Here is a 26,894-nt window from a genome sequence, read left to right as displayed (position 1 = left end):
TCTTTGGGCAGTTGGGCAGCTGTCCCAGCTGTGTCCCCTCCCATCTCCTTGTGCATCCCCAGACAACATGCTGCTGGGGCAGCATGAGAAGCAGAAAAGGCCCCAACTCCATGCTAACACTGTTTAGCAATTCCTAAAACACCAGTATGTTATCAAAACTATTTAATCACAAATCCAAAACACAGTCCCATATAAACTCCTATTGTGAAAAGCAATTCCTTCCTATTCTGAACTAGCACAAGGCTACATCAGAAGTCAACTTGCAAGATCGTATCCTAGTGAATGCACACAGCTTTACCCACCCTTAAGCGCAGCTCTTTAAGAGATTAACCCTTTCTGATTATTCTGAGATATTAAAAGAGAATTGGAATTTAGTTAAATACCATATTTTCTTCCAGCAGAATGTTTTCCCTAACAACTCAGTTAATTTCCAGACCAACTCTATCCACATTAGTTTATGCATTTCCAAGCCCCACTACTGTTGCCTAGTAAATAATTAAATGCAGAAACATTTTACTCCATGACAGCAACTGGAAGACTATTAAAAACATAAAATACAAGATGCATTTACAGATCTTTTTGAATGCAACTCCACATGTACCACATGAATTCAAGGATTTGTGAGACATTTCTTTTAGAAAGTTGCATTTATTTTTAGGATAGAATATGAATTTGCATCATTTGGAGTTGTATTTATTCACAAATAAGAAGGATATTTATTAGATTCACCATAGATTTACAATGCTTGCAAATATTTTCTAATGATAATGCCTTGTGAGGCAGGGCAGGGGAAGTAATGAATTTCGATCTGGACCAATACTACAGTGACTCAAGACCTAACTAACTTGGTAGGTAAATGGTAAATTCATGAAATCTGTCAATTATTCCAAGCTTTAATTGCAGAGTGAAAGTACAAAACAACAAACCTTTGCATATCTTTCTTCCCCACCTCCTCTTCAAACATCAGCCTTTATCACTCCCCCAGCTGTTCTAGTTCCTCCTTTCTAAATTCCTCCCTGTTTCCCTCATCATCCATTCAGCTCATGTTTAATTGCCTAGCCCTCTCCCTCTTCTATATTCTTCCCTCTCCTTTTGTAGAGTCCATCCCTATTCCATTTAATTCAAACAACCTCCTTCCAATGCACTGTCCAAGTTTGAGGGGAGATGACAGAGCCCAAAAGTCTGTCCTTGTTTTCAATCCTTACACCTGACAACACAGACTTACAAGGTTGCAGGAAATCCTCCCTTTGCCTTCTCATGTCCAAAAGCCCACTGGCAGAAAAGTTTTTTCTTAAATCTCCACTGAACTTTTGCAAACATTTCTTGAATGGATTATATCCTGGCCAACTACATGCAATTTTGACAGATAATGTCATATCAAAAACTAAAGAGACAGATGGTAAAAGAAAGTGTGTAATGAATATGGATTCCCTACTGGTTATCTCCAAGTACAAAAATCATCAATGTCAAAGTTAAATCTGAGGTACAGAGGCCTTCAGAGTTTGGGATTTTCTGTTTTTGTTTTTTAATCATGAATATTACAATGTACTTAATACAAAACCCTTAAAGAAAAAAAACCCAAAACTAAACCGATTATTTGCTCTGGGATTGCACTTTGCTTTTTTTTACTTTGGTTTTAAATCATTCAGAAGCAGATTTGGCAGAAATCACTTCAATTTACAAGTTTAAAGTTCAGCAACAAAAATATTTGAATCGCAAAATTATCTCAACACTAGCTGTAATTTGCTCCCTCCCTACCTCTCTCACATAGGAAATGTCACCAAGACTGCAGGAGAGTACAGAAGCAACCAGGGCAGGTATAATAGCTTTTTTGTCCTGCATCATATGCCATGCACAGAAAGAAACAAAACAGTAGAAGGAAACAGGCCTCATCCACCCCCTTAAGACTTTTAAGTGGCACAGCTACAAAAATATGAATTGAACATGTTGAAGCACAAAAACTAAAACTCATCCTTAGCTTGAAAGATTTGATAAAGAACAGACAGACAGGACCAAAGAATTGTTGAAATATCTTTTGGAGACAATAGTATAACTGAGAGACTAGTACTACTAAATTTGCACCTGAAACATGATATCAAATAGGGTCCTGATCTAGTCACTAACATGCAGAGAACTAAAACACAGTGTACTTGGTGTTTGTTACATGCAGCATAAAAATTAATCACAACAGTGCCCTAATGGCCTAACCCACCAAACTTCAGGCAACTTTAGTTGCTGCTGGCTCTGCTGACATCATTGGTATCATGCTAGCAAAGTTATCGATTGTGCTTACACATATGGACCATACTTTCTGAGACTACTGTGGTAAAATGTTACACTTTTAGTAAGTACTTTATTGTAATTGCCATAGCGGTTCAGGAACAAACTTCAGGAGAAACCAGGCAAGCCCACAACTGTACATTTACTTAAACTCCACAAAATGTCAGCAGAACATCAGCAATGTAACAGAGAAAGTCAACTTAGTTTTCATACAAAACCATTTTCACGGACCAGCAAATGACGTGAAATTAAATCCTGAAGAACTTTTTACTGACAGGAAAAAAGCCATAACTATTACAAACAAAACTAGGTTGTTAAGATTACGTACTGCACCTGAGGTATTCCATCAGTGGTGGAATAAACACTGTGCTCTTAAAAAGTAAAAGTAAGTTAATTGTAAGGATTTTGCATCACAAGCTAGCCCTCAGAGATCATATGGCAGTGGAGTAAACACATGCAGTCACACCCTAACAAGTAAAACATTGTAAGTTTATACTCCTAACTGGCAATGAACACTAAGAATTGTGTCATTTGCTGTCTGCTGGGATTCCTTTTTACCTTTTTTTAAAAAAAAGTTGTTTCTTGTTGGTTCCAGCTCAAATCTGTCAAAGACTCATTATTGCTGACTCAAGAAAAAATGTAGTAAGAAGAGAATACATAGAGAAGCAGTGCTCATAAATGAGATCCTGAGAAGTATAAATTGGAAAGTAAGCATTTAACATAATTGCATCAGGTTTCAAGAAAACTAATTTGTAGCACTGAAAAGGAAAGAGACTACTTCAAGACTAAATGCACCCTCCCCATTACATTATGGGTTTAGTTACTGTACCAGGCATGATATAATGGAAGCAACTACACACAACACATGTATGAATGCAGAAGCAAAATGCATAATCCAACTAAGTATAAAGTACAGCAAATTCTTTGGAAAAGCAAAAGTGCAATAGACAAGAATGATAACTAAGAAGGGCTGTTCCCTAGTATCAGATGGTAAAAACTAAGTTTTTTTTAAAGAAAAAGGTATGGAAATACCTTCTAAATACCTACTAAACAAACAAACAGCAGAATGAGTACACAGACCTGAAATAATTGGCTGGATGTGACACCATGCATATTCTATTTCTTTGTTGCATCCAGTAACAGAGGCTATAAACATCCCATGGACACAGAGCTAGAGTTACTATGGATAAAGGAACAATCAAATCAGCCTACTTGAACTAAGTTTCCAAGCTCATACCAGAAGTCACCATCTTAATATCAAATGAAATTGAAATTTTTGTAACAAAAGTTTCAAACAAGATAGTCCTTATTTTTCCCCACTGTTTAGGAATAACAAATCTAAACAGTACAAGAGAAAAAAAATGCTACATTTGAAGCTTATTCAGATTTTTTTTTTTTTTTTAATTTTACTTCCATCCTTCCTCCTAACTTTTGTCCTAGAATTATTTTTCTTGTGTTGTAAAGTTATCTTACTCTTGAAACATTCTTGCCAATGATTTTCTGATTTATGATAAAAATCAAAGCTTCAAAATTATTTAATATTCATATGCATAGCCAGTAATATTTAATTATTTAATATTAATATTGTTTAATATTCATATGCATAGCTCCTCATACATAAACAGCAAAAGAAAATACATATACAAATGTAAATGCAATATACAGTCACCTGGAAAAATTTTTTACCAATTCAAACCATAAACAAATGTTACATACAATGTTTAATATTCTATTCTATATTGCAAAGATGGAAGAAAGCAAAGAAACTATTAAATCTTGTTGGGAGACAAATGTTAATAAAAAAAATTATCTGTTTATACAAACATATAACCTGTTTATACAAACAGATGTTCAGAGTACTAGAAATGCCCATGGCTTATAACATAAATTTATTTAATAATCCTGGATACATAATCCCTTCAGCATCACCATATAGCAGCTTCATTACATATGAAGAAGCCTGCCTTAATATTGCTCCACAATAAATGAAGCTAAATATCATTGATTAAAATAACAGCAACAAAAAAGCAATTGCTATATTACTAATTAAAAACTGTTAGACTTTGTTAGAAAAAACAGACATCTCCTCTATTCCATTACCAGTGTATTTTTCCCACCAGCAGACTGGTGCACCTCCAGACAACGCACAGACTGGTTTACCCCAGTTATTTCTGACCATGCTGAACTATGCATAACATTGGAAATACACACAGTTGTTCTTTGAAATGATACAGAAGCAATGGGTTACTTTAGATAAGTTATGAAACAGTGCTGCATCACATTATGAAATTTTAGTCAGATGAGTCCATAGGTTTATTTTATGTTTATATATGTGTACACACACACACACACATATACATGTGTATATGAACAAAATAACCCCCAGAACATTATGATATTATGGAAATCCCACTCATTAAAACCATCATTGGATTTGCTACAATACTACTCATATATCTTCTGCTACTGATAACAGCTATGAAATGTATTAGTGGAATTTTGTCCTATTATTGTTAACAGTAAATCAGAAGCATAAAGACCACTGGGAAAAAGAAAGACAGACCAGACCTGTACCTCCAGAAAAAACATGCTACCGTCTCATTGAAAAATACATTTCTAGAGTATTCCAATCTCTTCGGTCATATTCTAATTTCTCTGCATCACCACAAAGGCGGATGAGAAAGAAGGACATATCAAGATCAATCAAAAAACCCTACTGTATTCAAAAGACAAGATGTTTGCTATTGCACTGGGCCTACAGAGAACACCAAGAACGCCTCCCTCAGGCAGCACCATTGAAGTGGCTAAAAGTAAATGAACAAGAAACTTGCTTTGTCTGGAGACAGAGGAGTTAATCAGGGATACCACAAATTTGGGAAGAGTTAATTACATTTGATAGATCATGAGGAATGGCACAACTGCAGAACACAGCAAAGACTGAGAATAATCCTGTTCTTCAAACCGGCATAGCTGCATAGAGAGATTCACTGGCATTGACCGCAGGCATTCCTTGTGCAAACTTCCCTGGCTTGGCCTCCTGACGGGACCCCAACAGCACCACAGAAGCCACAGGAAGCAAAGAAATAAAAGATGCAGCTAATGGAGAAAAAGTCAGTGTTTTGATCAGCCTGGCACAGAGTGTGGTGCTCAAAAATATGCTGGAAGCTGTGAATTGAGAACACATCAAAACAAACCTGCAAGCAGGTCAAAGCCTCCTTCGCCCCACAAGCAACCCTCAGCTGCGTTTCACATGCCTGCTCCAAGAATATGCTTTCTCCATAAAATGTTACTGCCAGAACCAAACAAGCAATGAACTCATCCACTTTGTCCATAAAAGCACACGTAGGTGAAGAAATATTCAAATTAACTTCTACTGTGTTGGTTAGTGATGATAATGATACGAAATACACAGAGCTGACTAGAATATCAGAGACTTCAGCTGGGCAGCTGAAGAGACTGGCACAATACTGCCTGAAGGTCAAATAAATAAAAAAATAAAAAGTCTTGTGCTACCAAGAACATTTGTCACTAGATGTGCACCTAGTTTGGGAGAAGTTTAAAGGAGTGGAAGAGGTGATGAAGTTGAGAAGGAGTATCATACTATGTAAATGGCATTTATTCAGTGACACAGTAAACACGAAAATTCTCCCTTAGAGCGAGGCAGAGTAAACAGAAGAGGATTAACACCACGGTTCAGATCTCTACCTGAAGGCAGTGCCAGGGAAGGCGTCTGACCGCCCACACTGCTGCTGCAGGCAGCTGGCACCATGGCTTTGCACAGAGAAGAGGGAAAGCTGGAAGGGCTGCTCGCTCACTTACATCCCAAAACAATCCCAAGCTGGACTCGGTCAGCATCCTGCTCCTCAGCGCCGTCTCAGCAAGCCAAAGCAGCTTTGGCCACCTGCCCACTATCAGTTTCTCTGCAACAGAAATAATTCCTGTTGCTCACTGAGTCAAACACGGCAGATAAACACAAGCACACACCTACCGTTTCTCTCCCTGATCACTTTTTTATGGTGGGGTTGAAAATATATGCATCAAAGGCAATTTTCATACCACCGTCAGTCTTCATTCTACTAACGAAAAATGTTTAATGTTTTCAAGATACATTTCTGACAAACGTGCAGTATGCAGCTTCATAATGCAAAGATCTTTCCACACAGAGCAAAGGGACATAATTGTGCAATGGAATGCTAAAAACCTCTGCATCAGACACTTAACACAGAGACGATTCCTTTCACAGACACCAAATAGCTACATTCACTATGTGGATGTGGTATTTGTGCATTGACCATGTCAGTTTTAATAGATAAGAGTATCCCACCCTTCCCCAAGTCTTACATCTAGCTAAAACATAATTCAATTAGCCAGAATCAGTAACAATATCAGTAACAACCTAAAAGACTAATAAAAAAGATGATCTAATAGTAATTTTAGTACAGATAATGCTTAGTCTCTACCTTGCATTAAGTGACTTTTTTGATCAAGACATGCAAAAAAAGCACAAAAATGTAAGTCACCACTTAGCCACTCTTATTATAACACCACCACCACCACTCATCATTTCACACATAGAACAGTGCTACAGCTGTCTGCAGAACTCATTAAAAGAACAAGACACAAGCATCTCCAAATAGTATCTGTTATGATTTACCACCAGCTGACATCAGTAACTGATTTTCTTTTTAACCTCCTGTATTTTTTAACATTAATACAACAGCAACAATGCATTACTTAACACTGGACTGGACAACCGTTCAAACACTACATGTTAACCGATATTATTTTTCTGGAAGAATTTTTATTATCAAAATAAAGTACAGAGGAAAAGTAAAGGATAACAAGAAGTAATGTACAATCAAGGTCAAGACAGCAGTAAAAATCCATCAGCCATAAAAAGTTTCAAGAAACTGAAGACAAAATTCCTTCAGTTTTCATTTCAACTACAACTTGAAGTGAGAAACGATCCAAATTAACACCAGCGAAGTTAATCTCATTTTGTAAACAATACATTAGTTTTTAGTCTGAATTTAACATTTTTTACACTGCCCTGAATTCATCAAGTCTACTTTAATTTAGCACAGCCTTGTATGTAACATGGAATTCTATAAAATAGTACTCCACTCTAATGTTGACTGCCTTAATTTGACTTCTATTAAATGAGTAAAGATTCTAGTATATGATCATGTCTTAAAAAAGATGGAATAATCTCTGTATAAGGTAAAAAAATTCTTATGCAGGTACCAGGAAAGCCTTCTCCACCTCAAAGTACATTTATTCAGAAGTCTTCTCTTATTCTACTTTGCTTGCTTACAGATTTTTTGCAGATGTCAGGTGCTTACTTTAAGTAATGGAAGATACTAAGGAATGGCAATGGTCCTTTTACCACCAACTTCTTTAGACTCTCATTTAGGTACCTTTGCAGTCACCACAAATTATTATCTAGTGCTGGTCCAGAAACTCAAGCACTCATTTACTAAATGCTTTAACAGATTATTGTCACTAAATCTTGAGTGTATTAACCTCTCAGATGCTCATTTAATACTAACAGCTACTATATAGCTTTTGAACTGCATTGGTTTATTTTAAAGACAGCATTATGCAAATCCTAAATGGAGCTACTAGCTAACAAAGTAATGCTCAGCGTGAAGGTGACTTAATCCCACTACTTAAGGAAAGCAAAACCTTGATAGTTTGAAAAAGCTTGTCTAACTTGTTCAATCAAGCACTATTTCAAAGCACCACTTCCAAGCAACATGAAAAACTTCAGGATCAATGATTAAGTATCTTGTTGAACTACTTCAGACAAAAGATAAGAAATTGGTCTTTGAAAAGAAGCGGGACTGAATTAATTGTTGTCAACCTATGATTTTCTTTTAGCTAGGCACCTCCAAAAACATACAGGTTACAGGAGCCCTACTGTAAAAAAAAAACCCAACAAACCAAACTAAAAGAAATATGAAGTTTTGTTCATTCTTTCCACACCCACTGCTAACTAGCAGTCCTGCACGTCTCCACCAATTCCTACTAATAAAGCAGGACGCCAGATTTCATCAGTGACAGATTGATGAAGAAGAAACAGAGAAAGCACCAGAATATGTTGAAGCCATAACCTGTAACACTAGATGGTCTTCCAGCTTTGTGACCAAGATTTCTGATGGAAGGAATCACAGACACTGAGAGGCCCATGGGAATGGATGCTTCTTTCTCACTGCAGTTAACAGACTAACCAGGAACTGCCACATGACTGGCAGGCTATTAAGAGTTTTTCTCCAGATAAAAACTTTTGTAAAAAGACCTCCTCCACCACGCCAGTAAACTGGAGGGAGATGCAAATGCTGCATGCCAAATAGGTAGAGTTTGAGAGGAATTCACAGGTTGCCTGGCAAGAAGAGAATAGGGGCATGTAGGAGAGGAGAGGCACTACTGTCCAGGCCTCCATCCCAATGGCCTCTACTCACCCACAGAACGGCTGAGGCTGCTCCTCCCGCAAGGAGACCATCTGGGCATCAGCAGCAGTGGGAAAAGTCCCACTGTGCAACCAGGAAAGTGGGGAGAGCACCTACAAACAAAATGGAACAAAATGTAAAACTGAATTTCAGGAAGATGAGATAGGTAAAGCTCACTGGATTCTAAATTCTAAGGAAATATATTTGAAACTTGAAAGGAAATCAAATCATATATCCCAAGCTTAGCAACTGTTGTCTAGTGTTTAATAAAATGGAAGGTTTTATCCCAAAGAAATTCCTGGAAACAATCTGACTATAAACAGCTATATGAGAAATTCAGTTTGCATACAAACTAACTTTATGAACAAGAGATACAAGCTAATTAGAAGAAACTATGAGAAATCTGTGTCCAGTAAATTAAATCAGCATTCCATGTACTAACAATTCCACACACATGTGAATCTACAGCAAAACAGTGATGTTTTTGTAATTACTTATTGTCATCTAAGGCAAAACCAAAATAAAAGCACACATGCTATATCTGAAAAAAGCTGGGACTTGGGGGAAATGCAAATGGTATTTGTTTATATAAATATTTCCCCTCCCCAGTTTCCAAATTGTTATTACATCAGAAGAAAGTTATAGAGGATTACACTGCACCACAAAGTGATACCCACTACAGCACAGTATCCCAGTCTGGGCCTTGAGATCTATCAATATTAATAAAAAAAGAGATGAAATTGTTCATATAAGCTAAACGACAAAGAATTTATGAGTTTGTTTATAACATTTGGTTTAAACACAAAAAATTATGAACTCAACTACTAATCTTTTTTGTCTGGGCTACAATGTAAGCCTTCAACGGATCTATTACCTAGAACTACTGTTAATTAAACAAGGATACAAAGAGAATATTTTCTTCCATGTAAAAGACAGCTGGCTAGCAACATCTTAATTGAATTGTAAATTGAATTGTAAATGTATTGAAAAAATATCAGATAAAACATCTTAATCAACTCTGACAATCACTCTCACCCTAAATGTTTAAAATAATTAATCATGTTGAAGACAGATGAGTTATTTGTTTAAAGGCTACAGTCATAAAACCAATATGGTCTCACATTTATAGAGCTATTTAGAACTAACACAAAGGCATTTTTTGCATGAATAGCTTCCTGCAATTCCAGAATCCCTGGAATGCAAATTCAGTTATGAAACCAATTAATCTTTTAAATTACTTATCTTTCAGATCCAACAAACAGGCAATTGTTAAAAACGAGAGAAACAGGAGGCAGAATGAAGGCACTTGTACAATGCCTAACCTATTCCAGAAAAACAATTGCCCTCTGGAAGTGGCAACTTCCTCTTCCAGGCAGGAGTCCTGGTACATCTGCAAGCAGCTGGGCTTGCAGCACTCTGGCTGGAGTGTTTCTCAAGTGCCTGGGAATACTCCTTTTGAGATCTGCTCACACTATCACCAAAAAAGGTGAACGTGAAACAGACTGACAGGTGCAACAAGCACCTTGGATTCAGCCTTCACTTCAAAAGGCTCATTTCAACCTTTCTGGAGCAGAAGGTTCATCTGTCTTTTCTATTCTACCTTGAAGTAGCCTGAGCAATAGTCTGAGTAATTTTACTTCATATATCTAAAAATAACTTCTGAGCAAAAGTCAGGTTTTCTTCACTGCAATTTATCAGGTTTATTTTGGTTTAGTACTGATGCTTGTTAAGAAATATTTTTTCCCCAATTTACTTGATTTTTGCTAATTTCCTCTTATTTTGTCTACTTGCTGCATTAATCCTGCACTTTCACCTGCAGAGGTTTGCCCCAATATAACCCTGGGAACAGTGGTAAATATGTGCTTCATGTTCTCCAGAGACCAATGCACTTACCTACTACAGACTCACAACCTTTTCTTCAGGTCTGGATAGCTCATAGCAGGTTACTTTCTTTTGCAAATGGAAACTGTTCACTTTTTGGAAATGTCAAGATAAAAGATTTTTAATATAACTTATTTGGGTTTTTTTTTAAGCAGCATTGGCCTATTCCATTCCAAAAAAAAAAAGTCTTAAAATGGCCTGTTTATATTGTTTTGCTACCCAGTCATTAGATCTGCAAGCCCATTCAACACACTGCCCTTGAGCTCTCAATTTCACACACATTTCAGATGCACATGCCTGGTTTTCCCTGAAACCAAACCACAAGTGCCATATTGTTCAAAGTTTTAAAATAAAAAGCACTTTATGTTGAAAGACTATATAGAGGTGAAAAAAAATCAAACCCCTCAAAAAACAACAAAATAAGGTAGCATTAAAAGCCTCTGGTTTAGATTACGTTTCATCATTAGAAATTGCAACTAACGCTTTTTATCATTTCTCATTGAAATCGTATTTTGGTTGCTTCTAACTAGCAAACTTAGACCTTTAACCCAGAACTCTTTGTATTTCAGCACTAGTATTTTCTATTAAGGAGAAAAAACATCACATTTCAGCAATGTCAACTTGGATTTCTTCAAGGAAAGAGAGATAAGAGAAGCAATACTGGCATATCTTGCCAGTGCTAAAAGCAAGTTAATACTTTTTTATTTGAATTTTTCAAGCTTATGCAATCTGCTAGCACCTCTACCTGAGAGGTTTTAAACAGGTTGCCAATTCCAGTCAAATAAGGACAGAGTTTGAAATACAGGAAAATAAACTCTTAAAAGGTAAGGATAAGGAAGAATAAATCCAGTATCTGATTATTGTCATTATCTAGTAACCTGAGAGACAGAAAAGTAGAAAAGGTGGTTTCTTTGTTGTTGGGTTTGGGATGATTTTTTTGAGGGATGGGGTGGGTGAGGGGTTTGGAGGATTTTTTTGTTTGTCATCAGTTTTGTTTTGTTTTTTTTAATTCAATACTCATTTGCCTTTTAGAATAGTTGGCAGTCACCATATGTTTAGTTGTTAATTACATACTATGCATCTTTCTTTGCCTAGTGCAGGTGCCATGGAAGATGCAAAAAGAGGCAGAAAAACATAAAACACAGCACAAGCTTTTCTAACGATGACAAGAAGCTTTGTATCACCTAGACATGCTCAACTTGGGGCATCCAGCTGAAGTATCTGAACTAGCAACCCAATTTCCCCATCCTGACATAATGCTACGGACAAGTCTGAATATCTGCAAAGGCATTTCAGACCTTTGGTGACCTGGATCATCTTCCCCACCTTTCCTGTTAGCCACAATGCAATATATCCATACTTTTGATAAAATAAAAAAGTGCAGAATATATCACAATGACACCTACCAGAAACTATCCTAATCAAAATAGCCCAGTAAAATCTTCAACTCTTTCAAAGAACAGATGTATCACTATATATGTATAGGTTTTCTGGGCTTTTCTTTGAATAGAGACATGGTAAAATATATTATGATGCAAGAACAAAGAACTCGAGAAAGGAACAGTTTAATCAGTTGCTCATATTTTTAGTATTATGAGTGATTTTTACACCAAATTTATGTTTATATGCTAATAACCATACCAAGGCTAAAAGAAATGCTGCAGTGCTGCTAGGCACCATAGTCTGCTATAAAAGAGACTGTTTTAATTAAACTACAAGTAGCAAGAAAAGATATATTTTTTTATTCATGAACTTTGATTGTGGCATGTACAGAAGTGTATGGGAGAAGGAAAGAGCTGCAGTGTAGAGGGGACATTGCAGGAGGGGTCAGAAGAGGCTGATCTGGACAGACAACTGGAAGAGGGCTGAGAGGAGCTTTTCAGCCAGTGGAGGAGAGACTCTCCATGCTGGAAGTGCTCACCATTAGGTATCAGGTAGTTTAAACTGCTGCAACTGCTAGTTGAAGGGACAGCTTTAAACTCTTCATGGCTCTTCTACAGGGCTGCTTTTTGAAGGCCTTTTATTTCAGGCATAGAAGCAAGGTGAAGTGCCCTCACTAAGTGAAGAAGTTTTGTCAACCTCCAAATACTGTAATACAGACTAGTGGCAGATGATCACTTCAGGACATCCTTTAAGGTTATACTGCAAGCAGCAAACGAAAAAAAGTGAGCGAACACAACTTGATTTTCACACCTTCCTCAATGAGGGTTTAGAGATGAAAGTTCAGAAACAAGGTGTCTAAGGTACTTCTCACACAATGAAACATTCTTTTTGTCCTGCTGAAGTTCTCTTACTGCAAGAACTCAGCATGACATGAAAAGCATTTTGAAAAATAAGAATATTGTAGTTTTACAACACTTTCTTAGCTTTAAATTAGCTCCATGAATTAAATGATTAAGCACTTGATGGGGAAGTAGAGAACAGTCTAAAAAACTCAACAGTATCTTTCATGTCCTTGAATTTAAAGCGGCTATCACTATAATAACAGAAAATTAAGATTTAGTCTACAGTGCAAGACAGGATTTTGACCCTGTTAAAATGCTAAACTCTGTAGCACTTTCAGTGAACCAGAAAAACACCAAAAGATTGCAAAAGATGGCAAAGTAGGACACTCTTGAAAAGCAGCAGGAAGAGAAGTACAGAACCCCAAAAGCAGTACAACAAAAAAGCTCTTGCTGTTACTCCATATTTACTTGCAGTAAACTTTCTTGGAAAAATTAATTTTGGATGTCAGCATTTGTTGGACATTTTCCTCCCCCAAAAGATACAAGCAGAGAAAATACCCATCTATATTTTCAAACATTTTGAGGACTGGATTTCTCATGACTTCATGGTTACTTCTACAGTTCCAAAACAAGAAAATAATGTCTCAACTGAACTATGAAATTCAAATCTGGATATTGTATACACGGAGACACACTACCAAGAGTCAATTTTCTTCCAAATCTGAATGGTAATAGTATGAAAATTTATTTTCATAGTCACATAAGTCACACTCTAAGAAATAATAATTGCATGTTTCTCATCCAAGGTTTTAGGGCAAAAGATTGCAAAAACCTTTCAAAAAATACATTAATGTTATTTGGAAAATGGTAATTTTCTTGCAATATTTTGGCATTGTAACACAACTATTAAAGCAATAATTTATTGTAGAATGCACCTTTAATATTTTTACATAATACAACCCTTGCAGTTTGAAGATACTAAGATGGAAGCATATTAAGATATTAAATTCAAATATTCAAATATTTATTTCACAATTACCAGAATTTCTGAATTGGATGTTACTTCTACTCATCTACAATTCTTTCAAAGAAGCAAAACCCTTAAGGCTTTATTTTAAAAGCTGTACTGACAATCATGATTAGTTTCTCTCTTCAAAGGAAAGAACACTCTGATCCAGCCAGTGCCTTCCTGTCTTACATACCTACCCTGGAAAATTTTCCCTGCAGTAAACACTGCATTTTTTAAGCCAAGCAATAGATATATTACTCATCCTCTTCCTTGAAGACCTATGCTGAAGTTCACAGTTGTGTGGAAGAGAGCATAAAAGCCCTTGCAAGCAGCCTTTTTAGTTTTAATAATTTTTTCTTCCATAGAACAAAGTTAGTTGTATTATTTTATTTAAATCAGGAAGAAAGAAATATACAAGGTCCAAATCCACTCATGCAGGGCTAACCTGAGCAAGCTGCCCAGGATCACATCTAGATGGCTTCTGTGTATCTCTAAGGATAAAGACTTTGGTTTAACCTTTGCCAGCAGTTGGCCACTCTCACAATGAAAAAGTGTTCCCTGATGTTCAGAGGGAACCTCCTGTGTTCAGTGTGTGACTATTGCCTCTGGTCCTGTCACTGGCCACCACTAGAAAGAGACTGGCTCTGTCAACTACACAGCACTCCTTCAGCTATTAATTGTAGAGACCACTCCGGAGCCTCCTCTTCTACAAGCAGAGCAGTCCCAGCTTTCTCAAGCCTCTTATCATGGGAGACATGCTCTAGTCACTAATCATCTTTGTCCTCTTGGATGGATACTCCCCGCTAGGCCACAGCGTTCTCGGGAAGCCCCGAGCTGGACACTGTACTCCGGGTACAGCCGCATGAGGCTTGAGTAACGGGGAAGGATCACCTCCCTTCACCTGGTGGCAACACTCTAATGCAGACCCAAGATACCATCAGCCTTCTTCGCTGCAAGGGCGCAGAGCTGGCCCCACGCTCACCCAGACAGCCAGAGTCTTTTCTGCCAAGCTGCTTCCCAGCTGGGCAGCCCCCAGCATACACTGGTGCTGTCTGGGGTTTTTCCTCTTCAGGCACAGGACTTGGCACTCCTCACCTTGTTCATCCTGCCAACCCATTTCTCCAGGCTCTTAGGGTCCTTATGGATGGCAGCACGACCCTCTGATGTACCAGCCAGTCTACCCAGTTCTGTATCATCAACAGATTTTCCCCATCATCCAAATCATTGATGAAGATGTTCAGCAGAGCTGGTTCCAGTACTCACTCCTGGGCACACCACTAGCTGCCTGACTCCATCTAGGTTTTGAACTACTGACCACCACTCTGTGGACCTGGTCACTCAGCCAGTTTTTACCTCACTGTCTGCTCATCAAGCCCATATTTCATCAGCCTCTCTGTGAGATCTTACTGTAAGCAGTGCCAAAAGCCTTATGAAGCCAAGGTAGGCAACTGTCTGCTGTTCTCCTCTCACCTACCAAGCCAGTCATATCATTATGGAAGGTTATTGAGCAGGTCAAGCATGACTTCACCCATGTGAATCCATGCTGACTAGAACAGATGACTTTTTCTTCACAAGTGTAGACCATTAATTACTCTCTTGCTTTACACTTCATTCAAATAAATTTTGTAGTCATTCATACACATGCATCCCCAAATTATTTCAATACCAAGTGGAAGAATCAGTATTATATAAGTTAACTTCTGTAATATTCACATACCACTCCACCAAAACAAACAAAGAAAAAAAGCAGCTATTGTCTCCAATTAAGCCTATGAATCTTTTTAGAAAGACACCCAGAGCTTGACTTTAAAACTACAAGTGATAGGAAAAATACTAATTTAAAGCTTTACCAGACTTAACATTAATGATTTTCCCCCCTAAGTTTTAGCTTGCAGGTTCTAGATCTTTTACTCCTTCATCTTTAAAATATACGTATGTGCCCCATTCAATGGGATCTTTTCTACTGCTATAAAAATTTAATAAAAATAACCATAACACTTATCTTTATACACTAAACACACTGCAGATGGTAGAATGAACTTTTCCAATTCTAAAAAAGTTACAAACACATCTAGGAATCTTTTCCTAAGAGCACAAGCTAGTTATTATTAGTAAGGTTCTTGAACTGATTAAAAAAAAAAAAAGCTATGTGCTAAGAGCAAGTCAAAACGAAACAAGAAGAATGCACATCTAACACCAATACCTAAGGCAAGGCTTGGCTCACTGCCATGCAAAAGCAATCTATATTTTAAAATTACCTGCTTAATAATCAAGTAATGAATATTCAAGTAGCATAATTATTCAAATATATTACTTCTGTCTCACTGTAACCATAAACTAAGAAAAAATAGAAAAGAAAGATAACAAATAGCAAGGCTGAAGGGCAAATGGTCACTGTGACAAAAAGTGCATCTGCCACCTTCAGATTACTAAAAGGTCCCACATTCCCATTATCCCTAGATCCTTACTAAGCTCTTGCTAAGATACCAAATACTAATCTTGACACTGCTACACTTCCAATGATAGCCTTCATGCTAACCAGATTTCCACTGATTCTTTGCAGTTACACATTAGTTGGTATCCTGCGCTCACTTTCTATATAAGCTGAACAGAAAATCTGTTTGTTTTTAATCTATATAACCCTTAATGTAATTTGAGATGCTCATCCTGGCTTACATTATGTCAATGCCCTTTTAAAAATCAAAAAAGCAACACCACCTCAAAACACACAATCAAATACAGCCTGTCTTTATTGCTAGCTACATCTATCAAGCCATCTAACTGCTATACTTGATTACAGCAACAAATAAATGCTGTTTTTAACACATACTGTAGGTAAAATAAAGTGAAAGAACTATTCATGAGCATATGACTACAGCACAAGACTATGCTGATGATGTAATATTAAAATGTTATCTTCTGTAAATCATGAATCCAGTCCAGTCACATCAGCTAAATTTCAATAAAATTAAGCTTTCAACACAAACCAGCTGGTAAGTATGCACTCTGAAACAGCGTGATAGATGACAGGGCAGGAGACCAGAACAGTTGACTACGCCTCAAAAAAAGATCTGAAGTCCTCAGCATAGGAGAGAGTGGTAGGAAGTCCATCTCATATTTAATAATCACAGAGAAAGTTCAAGCTTTGGCTGAACATGCTAATTCCTTGTGGCAGTAAAATGTCCTCCAGGAATACAACACTTGGGAATGGGTTATTATTACAAAGCCTTAGTGAAAAATCGCAATGGAAAAATATGTGGTTTATTTGAGATAACTGATTTTTAGATTCATGTCATTTCCTTGGCCTTACTATTTGTGGAACCTTGCCTTTCTCCTGCCTCTGGAGCTGTACCAGCATTGGAAACAGCAGCTGGCAATGGTCTCAAGCCAGACTTCCTATGGTTCACCACAAAGCAACTACCCTGTGGTGAACCATAAGCTGCAGCACTGTGGGGCCACTGCAGCAACCCAAGGCAGACTGTGGTTGCTGGGGAATTCTGCCAGGTTCCCATATAGACACATCAGAAAAGAGAGACAATGGATTAACCTGTCAAGTGCTCAGTAACACAGCCATGCTCCTTCTGTATCAAAGTCAGGTATCTCAGAATGTGCAGGTGAATTCCCAGGGCAGTGCTCTGCTCACTCAGGGGAATACTTGTAGGACTCAGTGTGTTATTCTTCAATTAAACTCTCAGTATTTGGTGAGGAGCCATGAAGAAGATTGCCTGTTTGCTGTGTCCAGTGTGTTGAACTCTTTCAGGTGAGATCATATGAAAGACAAAGCATCCCTTTTGCTGAAGGCAGCTGACTATACCCAGCCTGGGGATGCTGCCACAGTCTCAGGATGAGGCAGCAGACACAGGAAGCCCAGGATCCCAGTGCACAGGAGATCCCTGAGAAGGCACATAACAGGTGAACAAACCAGATGTGGAAAAGACAGTGGGATCTTCTCAAGGTCTAGGGAGAGATTTGGAAAGGCTTACCATGAATCAGAAAGCCTGTGAAAACTGCCTGGTTGGAAAGCAAAGCACTGCAAGACAGAAGAGATCTGATTCTAAAACATTAATGTTAGCATTTCACCAAGCAGACGTGAGATCTTGTGGTGTACAGTCTGACTTAATATTTTGTACTCTTACATAACCTGTTTTTAAACTGAAAACTTAGTATTTTGGGAGACTTAATGTAAGCATGGTACAGGACAGTTCTATCTCAAAGCATCCAAACCAGAAAATCCATTACAGCAAGTATAAAAAAGGATCTTTACTTCTCTTTCCAAAATGTTAAAATTATTAAGAGCTTAAGTTTTGATGCTACATACATGCAATTTTTTATCCAACACGCTTGCTTTTATTATATAATCTGAAAACAATTAGCATGAATGCCCATTTTTATCTTAGAGTAAGGAAGGCCTGGATTTCAATTTAAAGGTTTTCGGGGAAGAATCAGAAAGAGTTCTATGGTTAATGGTATGTACTGCATCTGAGTATTTTGACTGGTTATTGCATATTAGTAATCTTGCTATTAATCTCTTCAATTAAGTTTCACTGGGTACAATTATAGTTGCCATTTTAAACTATAGGTCAGATTGGATGGTATCTTCTGGCTTAAGATACAAGAATCTGGTGTTGGAAAATGCTGTAACCTGAGAGTATGCTGAATTCTACCAACTAAAATTATGTAGGAGATGAGGCATAATTAATAACCCCACTGGAACTAAATATAAGAACTCCCCTTCTTTTAGAGTAATATCCAAGAAACGAGCGCCTAGGTTTCATTAATTTCTACTATTTCAGAGTTAAACCTGCTACAGGCAACACTATACTCTCCACATTTGCACTGCAGCACAAGGTGAAGCCTGACACAATTTGCAACTTAACAAAAGAATCCTTAAAATGAGTATTAAGCATTTTCTCCATTGTGTCTTGGCTTGTCCTCTCAAAAATGTTCCAACTTGGTGCTGAAAATATTTCTCCTTCCATTCATAAATATTCTTCCAAAAATTTAGAAACTAAGAATTGGAGTATGATTTTAAGATGATGAACTCTCAATTAAAATCTTAAGAGCTCTTCTTAAGAAATCACAGAAGTAGGAATTTATAATTAATGAGCAATGCAATTGCATGAAAAACTAAATTTTAAGGACATAGTAAAAATAAAGTGCCAAATTTCCTTGAATGATGCAGTTTCCAGAATATTATTTTCCTGTAAGCTACTGCTAGATCTGATTATGCTACAGGCCAAGTCAGAATGTTTTAAACGGCATAAACTGTTCTTTCACATCCTAAAAATATGACTGATAAACACATTGAAACATTCTTGCTTTAAAAACAGGGAGCTCTGAAACTGCAAAAACCTGCATTTACTTCTCTGTGCAGAGATTGCTACAAGAGACTGATTATAAAAAGTAGAAGATACGTGAAGTAACAATTACAATTTACCAGACCTAAAATGCCTATTTATGAAACCTCAATATGAATAGATGCCATGTATATATATTGGGAAAGAGGAAAAACTAGTGAAGGAAGATGAAAACCTTGACTTACAGCAGAGCTTCAGGGAAGATCTTTTATTCCAGGTCATCAGATGACCTAATTACAATATGCCCTTCCAGCTGTATCCCCACAGACTTTCAGCCATTACATTGTTCATTAAATAATCAGTTTTTAGTCTCCCCTCCCCTCCATAATGGTTTCAAGTTTCTTTCTCTTTTGCCTCCCTCAAAATATAAGCAGCATGGGTCAGTAATTCCTGGTTTCACTGGACACATATAATATGCTTTACTTCTTGCACAACTCAATCATGTGGAAGCATTAATACATCTCCTACCACTTCCAGAACTGATTGCAATACAAAAATGTACTCTTTCAACATGACACAGTATCCCAGTATACTGGTACTCCAGCATTCAACATTCTAGCATTTAGCATTTGCCCTTTATTATACTTAATGCTGCTCTCCAATACCTCTATTTCAGCTTCTGGTGCAACTGAAGTCCTGCTTTATTATATTAATAAGTCTGTGTTAAGCAAGTGTTAATTACTCAGCATTCCTGAAGAGTAAAGTGAATAATCACCAACATTATAAAAACAAACTCACCGTTTTTGCCACCCTTCTTTCCTATCTTGCTTAACATTATATGACTCACGAACCACTATACAGCTCCCATCATCTCCTTGAAGTATGAAGAATTGTTGCAGTAAATTATAGCCTATGAAAACAACGAGGAGACTACAGATCACCAAGTCAGTGCAAAAAATCAAAGGGAAGAAGAGCTACAAAGCACAGAATTCTTCCCTCAAGTGGGCACACGAGGTGGTAAATCTCCACGGGAGAGGCCTCACAAAAATGCTTTAATCTGAACCTTTTGCTGAGCAACTGACTGTGGGAAGTGCTGCTCTGCCCTGTGGTGTTTATTAGTCACACATCCAGGCACAACATCACTCTCTTGCTTGCCTTCATCATGTATAGCACATTTTCTGTTCAAAACAGTTATTAGAACTTCCTGAATGCTTTAATTTACTAGAAAAATATGAAAAGACACTTAAACTTATAGGCAACTCTTGGCATTTTCTTTCACAGATTTTCACATATACTGGCACAGGACAAATTTCTTGTCAATGCCAAAAGCAATTAAATTAGGACTGGTACTAAGTAACTCCCAAATGCTCATCATCTGGCCTTTTGTTTGTTTTACTGATAAAATTTATCAAATGCTGCCATTCTAGAGCTCTTAAGCGTATTTCAAGCTTTAATATTTTTCTCTGTACAATGTCATCAAGGAAGACAATGTATCATAATATCTTGGGAGCAAAGGCAGACTACAATAATGCTATTCACTGAAATTTTAATCCTGAGTTTTAGAAAAAGCCTCTTCCCTTCTTCTTGTGTACCTGAAAGATAGCTAACCCCACTGTTGCAAACATTTATTAAAATTTGCTGTCCTTGTAGAAAAGGGTCAAGTTTTTCTCAGTCTACAGTGTAGACCAGCTCATATATTCAGTATGCAACAACCAAAGTCCATGAACAGTTTAAGTAAACCCAACCTTTCCCAAACACTTCCTGAGTAATTTTATATAAACTGAAAATAAAGTGTATGTGGAGTTGAGCTACTCAGAGACAATTGCTCAGACACGCCAAGATGACGTTAAGAAAACCAAAGCTTTACTTGAAACTAGTAGTGGGGGTAAGAACCACAGGGATTTCTGAAGGCCACAATGACAGCAAAAAGAAGATTAAGGAAATCAAGAGCAGCTACCTAATGGAAGGAAGATCTAGCAGTAAAAATATATGGGGAAGGCTCATTTACTCTATGCCTCCATTGCCTCAGCCTTTACTGATAAGGTCTATTTTCAGCCTTCCTGGCTCTCTGCCACTGCACTTTCATGAGGATTAAGGACTATATCAGGACTGAGAAAGTTAGAGACATCTAAGAGTAAACTGGACTTACAGAATTCCTGCATACAGAAGAATAATATGGAACTATTATTGTATGGAACGCTGTGGAAGCTACTTCTGGGTACATGAAATAAGTGACTCAGAATGGCCACCATTGTTGGAATTACACCTCATCATTGTCTACAACAAAAAGACTGGTTTGGTGAATGAGGGGAAAGCAGTGGATGTCATTTACCTTGACTTTAATGAAGCTTTGAACATGGGTCCCCTGTAATACCTCTGCAACCAAAGGGAGAAATTGACTGGACAGGTGGAATGCAAGGTGAGTGAATAACAGGGTAGACTGCCAGCCTCAAAGCACGGTGACTGCAGCCCTGATGACAGCAGGTGACCCCTTCCTGGCAGTGCTCTAACTGCTGGCTCAAAGTGCCTGACTGCAGCTACAAAGAAAGCAGCACACCACTCTTCAGCAGGATGCCCAGTAGGAAAGTGCAACAGAGTCACAAATTGCAGCAAGCACCACTCCCGTTCAACACACAGAAAACGTGCTTCACGGAAGTGTGGTCAAACACCAAATCTGTCTGAATGCAAAGCAGCCTGCAAACATCACATTTTCTAAATGTTACTTCAGTTACATTTACTTCTTGGCTCTAAACAATCTTCTGGGTTGTGTGTGAGATTTTTCTTGAACAAACACCATTTCAGCCCAATGTACTAGGTTACAGTGGGCATTTCCTCTTTCTTAGGAAGTTGGCTGCACGCTTCATCACTTAAGACTTCAGGGTTGTTTTCTTGTGGTTTTTTTTTTTTTTCTTTTTTTATATCATACTGCAGTATTTCTCATTCCACATCACTCACCAATCATTTCCTACTGCTTTCTGAAAAACCGTTCATCTTTGATTAAAGATTTTTAAGATTTAAAAAGACAAGTTTTTCCTAACTAATTTCCTTTCTAGTTGTCTTTTCTCCCTTACTCTAAGTAGGATACATATTTGAAACAATTTCTGGTCTTGGAGTATTTTTTTTTTTTTTCCCTTTAAGGTCCATGCATAATTTATAACAACCACCATTAGCTATAATCACCTATAAGCTATCAATTGTTAGTCAGATTGCTAATGGTTCCCTGTGCATGCAATGGAGTACCAGTAACTATGGCACTTCCACATCACATCATACACTGTTTTGTAGTTAATGTCTTTTGATCATCTCCATATGGAAAATTTCACACATAAGTAGAAGTTATTCATTATATCCATATAATTCCTTTGAGAAGGGAAATCAGCTGTTGCCAGAGTGGGGAAATGCCACTTTTCCAAGTTGTATGTGAACAAGTGGAATGGGAAATAAAAGCTGCACAGAAACCTGCAAGAAAGTTACCACTACAATTTTCTGAACAACTCAGAGGAGTAGGAAGAGGGAAGAAAGCAATTGGACAGACTTCTCATGCTTTCTAAGAAAAGTGAGAAAGTAAAAAAAAGGACCTGTCTTGCATTGAATCTGTTTGCTTCTCCTTGCAGCTGACTATCAAGCCCTTTGCTCCCAATCAGAAGCAGTAAAATGGCATGGGTAGTAACTTGATATAACAAAGCAGGTATCAATGCTGTTTACAGCCAGATCTCCTAATGGACATTATCCCAGTAGCATCAGTGCAAGAGATAAACTGTTCGTGGAAGGGTCACTGTGTGACTTACAGCAAACTAAGGGCTAAAGACATATGTGCCAACCCTTTAATACACCTTTTATTTGACATGTGTAGCCAAAGTATTTCTCCTTGAAGACATCTGGAAGTGGGTAAAAGTTAAATACTTACGACTTTTAATAGCTCCAAGAAGATGCCAGTAAGTTCTCAGTACTAATTCACTATTTTCTTTTCAGCTCCAATAACCTCACTAAAATATAACTGCCCACTAAAATCAACTGTGGGATAACTCTATTTATCTTCAGAGCCCAGCAAGCCTAGCCCTTTAGCCTCAACTGCCTTGGTTTAGAGATACTAAAATACAAAAGCACCCTCTAATTTTTATTAAGCTCACAGAGATACATAGCAGTTTCTCAGATTAAGAAATTGAAGCAGAAAGAATATCCGTTTCAAAGGGCTTAGGAGGAACCCTGCCACACTTACAGAAAACTTCATGTATTCTGTCTTTCTATACTTGCTGAGCTACCAGACTACATACAAAGCTGAAGTTAAGAAAGTCTGATCAAGCACTAATATGGTTTTAAGGCGCAAATATGATTTTAAGGCACTAATATGCTTTCAAGGCACGAAGGGTAGAAATCTATGACAGCAAGATAATGTTGCCAAAAATAACTCTAGTTTGCAAAGTTGATGACAACAAAACCAAGGGAAGTGTTAAATTATGAATCATCAGCTGATTTTTTTAAAGTAAAACTCTTTGAAGGCAATGTTTCCATGTAATTGGAGGTCAAGCAAAAGTTTGACATTTGTAAAGACTTCAAGATTTGTTTATGTTTACATATTTAACAAAAAGCCCAGTAATAAACCTAGTGTGTCTCTCCAATGCTTCCCATTCTTGTTAAAGTACTGTTGAAAGAAGCAAGGGACAGTAATTTTAATTCACAACAATGTTTTATTCTGTCCTGTAGAAAGGGACCATTTATCCTTGCATACTCAAGATCCTAAGGCAAATTCATGTGATACTCATTTGTAATACATCTGTCCTCCTGCTTTGCCCACAGCTTGTTTTTTATCACCATAAAGATTTCAGCAAACAACATAAATTACTTGCCTAAGCAGATTTCTTTATCTACCTTAACTACCTTACCAAACCTTCTCAAGGCTTTCTAGAGACTTACATTCTGAAAACTCAAATTTACCCCATCTCATTGCCCACTCAGAAGGGTGGCAACTACTGTTTGATGAATGAGCGTTCCACAACCTGTTTTTGTGATTATACTTGTAAAAATACAGCAAAATTTAACTGTAAAGAACTGTAAACTTTCCTTGTTTACTGTGACCAATTTTTTTTTTACTATGTGCTATCATTGTCTTCAGATACCTAATGAAACTTATCAGGTGGCCAAGGGCAATCAGAACAATTCCTGAAACCTCTCCAGTAATTTTCAGCGCTGGCTCTGGCACAGTAATCATGCTCATGCACTTTACACTGAAAATCAATATCAAAAAAGACCTGCAATGTTGATGCTATACATAAAACTAGTAATTTACATCAGACAGCATCAAGAAGTTGAGAATCATTTTCAACACAAAGCACTGGGAAGTCACCTGCTTTTCAAGGCTACACTAATGGCAACCATACTGGTTTAAGTGTCTCCACTCATTTTGCAGAAGTACAGAAGGAAAAATGACAGCTGTCATTTTTACACCTTTCTCTTCCTCTGGTTACATCTGCTATTTTACTGGGATTTACTGATACCAATATCCAAACACCAAGTAGTCCATCCTCAAGCCTATTTTACTATCACCTAGAAATCTTAAAGATTTTAAGAGTACTAGAATGAAACACATCATTCCAAACACATATCAGAGGCAATTCAATTAATGAACATACGTTTGCCTACATCAAAATGCTGTACAGATAAACAGCAGACATAGCTTTGAAATGCCTATATTCCTTTTGCAGGGAAGCCATGCTCTTCTATTTGACAGATAAGAATATAAAGTTCACCTGCAGCAAAAATTAATACACTTCCTAACATTGTATTTGAGCAGTTTTAATCCAGAAATACATTGGAAATACCTGCTACTCTGAAGCCTTTCATATTGAGACTGCCCTTTGCACCCTCAAAACTTGAAACAACTACTCTTAGCTACTCTGATGTCCTGAGAGTTTAAGATATGTCACTATGTAATATAGAACATTTTCTGGGAAGCCTCAAGAATGGGCCTTTTTCATCCAGAATCAAACATTTTTTTCCAGAACAATTTCCATAAATTCTGAGGACTTTTATGGGAGAGGGATAAGTGTTACTCACCAGTTATCCTCTTTATTGCAGTCTTCCTCTTCCTCCAGCCTACAACAGAGTCCTTATACTAAGAGTTACGGCTCCCACCTACCAGGAAGCAAAAGAATTGTCAATCAAGGTCATCAGGGAAGTACCAGCCTGTGCACTTCTATCTCAGCCACATCTCCATATTATGGATATCTAAACTGCATGTGAAAATCCAGAAAAAAACTCATCACTAACCCATAATGAAGAAGAAAAAGGGAAAGTAATTGCTTGATGCATTAGGAGGCTAGAGAGAAGCATTGGCTTGTTGATACCTCTTTCTCCCCTGCCACATATTTCTTACATAGGAATCTCTGCTGAAGAAATCAGAGAGAAAAGAAAGATTGCTATAAAGTTACCAGAGGCCAAATGCACACTTGAGGCATGCATTCAAACCTGTGCAATCTAAACACTAGGGGAACTGTTGAAGCTTAACGGGGTGTAGCAAGTTACACAGGAATAGAACTTATTGCTATTATGGACACTTACTGGTTTTGCTGTGGCAAGACCATGTCCTGTTAGGCAACAAAACTCCAACTGTCTGCAGTGTTTTGCTGCATTGGCTACTGTCCTTTGAAGACAGAGGATATGAAAGGCCTTATGCTTCTCTACTAATGCAACCTGCAGAGAATGATCACATAAAGGTTATATGCATCACTCCTATACTAAACTATTCTGTCTGTACATGTGTATCAGTAAATTCCTCAATTGCATTGTGTACACACAGCTTTTTAAAAAGGGCCTGGACAAGTATGTTATACTTACCTATTCCTTTTGTTGGAATTTATGAAAGTATCTGCAAAATTGACCTAATCTTTGTACAGAGGGGGGGGAAATTATCAATTCTCAGAAGTCTTTGAAGAGGAGGAATATAAAATGTATTGACTAGTGCAAAACACTGTTTTTAGGAACTGTGTGAGCTAATTTAAGATAATTTACCTGTCTAAAATGAGGACACATGACAAAGTTGTCATAAGATTTCACGCTTCTAACATGCTTTTTACAAGAATTACAACTGTTTTATCAAAAAAGGTGGCTTTTATTTTAAAGTAAAAGTGACAGGCATCTCAGCTGCCAAAGTTATTGGCATCATCACATTTGAAACTCAATCTTTATGGAACTTAGAGGTATAAAAAGCTTAGCTACACACAAAAGGTTGACGTGATGATGCATAAGATGATGAGAAAAAACAAGAATGAGATCATCTTTCTATTTGAGGTTCATCTTCCCTTGATGTTAACTTTCTTTACAAGAAACTTTCACTAAATAAAGGTTTTGAAATTCCATCTTTTAGGAGGTGAGAATCAAAATTAACCCACTGATTCCACAAATTATATAAGGTTTTCAAGGACAGTCACATTTTACTACCACTTTCAGAAAACACTCTATAACTCAAAAGCCTCAAAAAATACTTTTTCTATTTTAGCTCTGTCCATCATATTACGTGTAGTTGTAAGCATCCAAGAACTACAGCTACCAAGGAAAGAGGGGTGAAACGAGAAACAAAAGTAAATGAGAAAAGTTGTCATTATTTGATAAAATAAATTAAACCACAGTAAACATCCTGTGTATCAAATAAAGACAACACATCAATGATGTTACATCTGTTAGAATTACTGACTTGAGATACCCGTCAAGCTCACTTCACTTAAGGTAAGCACGGCTCAATGCCCCAGCACCAAGG

General features: G+C 37.3%; 1 protein-coding gene across 4 annotated transcripts in view; it reads right to left on the bottom strand.

Annotated features, from left to right (window-relative positions):
- CRIM1 (cysteine rich transmembrane BMP regulator 1) overlaps positions 1-26,894 on the bottom strand; it is a 174,822-nt gene that overhangs the window by 110,375 nt on the left and 37,553 nt on the right. Inside the window, exons 1-3 of one of the 4 annotated variants that reach the window (XM_014255980.2) lie at positions 25,700-25,816; positions 25,196-25,273; positions 8,742-8,842 (exon numbers count right to left, since the gene is read on the bottom strand). The exons of 2 other annotated variants lie outside the window; for them this stretch is intronic. In XM_014255980.2, coding sequence (XP_014111455.1) covers positions 8,742-8,790 — 49 coding nt within the window. In that variant the 5' untranslated portion in view covers positions 8,791-8,842; positions 25,196-25,273; positions 25,700-25,816. Of the gene's footprint in view, positions 1-8,741; positions 8,843-25,195; positions 25,274-25,699; positions 25,817-26,894 lie in introns of those variants that run through there. One more of the 4 variants, XM_014255981.2, reaches the window with a different exon arrangement.

This window comes from Pseudopodoces humilis, chromosome 3, assembly GCF_049639895.1.
Source record: "Pseudopodoces humilis isolate 2021_Gansu_Grassland_sample_001 chromosome 3, ASM4963989v1, whole genome shotgun sequence".
Classification (NCBI taxonomy): domain Eukaryota; kingdom Metazoa; phylum Chordata; class Aves; order Passeriformes; family Paridae; genus Pseudopodoces; species Pseudopodoces humilis.
Note: the sequence above shows the minus strand (reverse complement) of the source record. Positions and strands in the feature narration are given on the sequence as shown.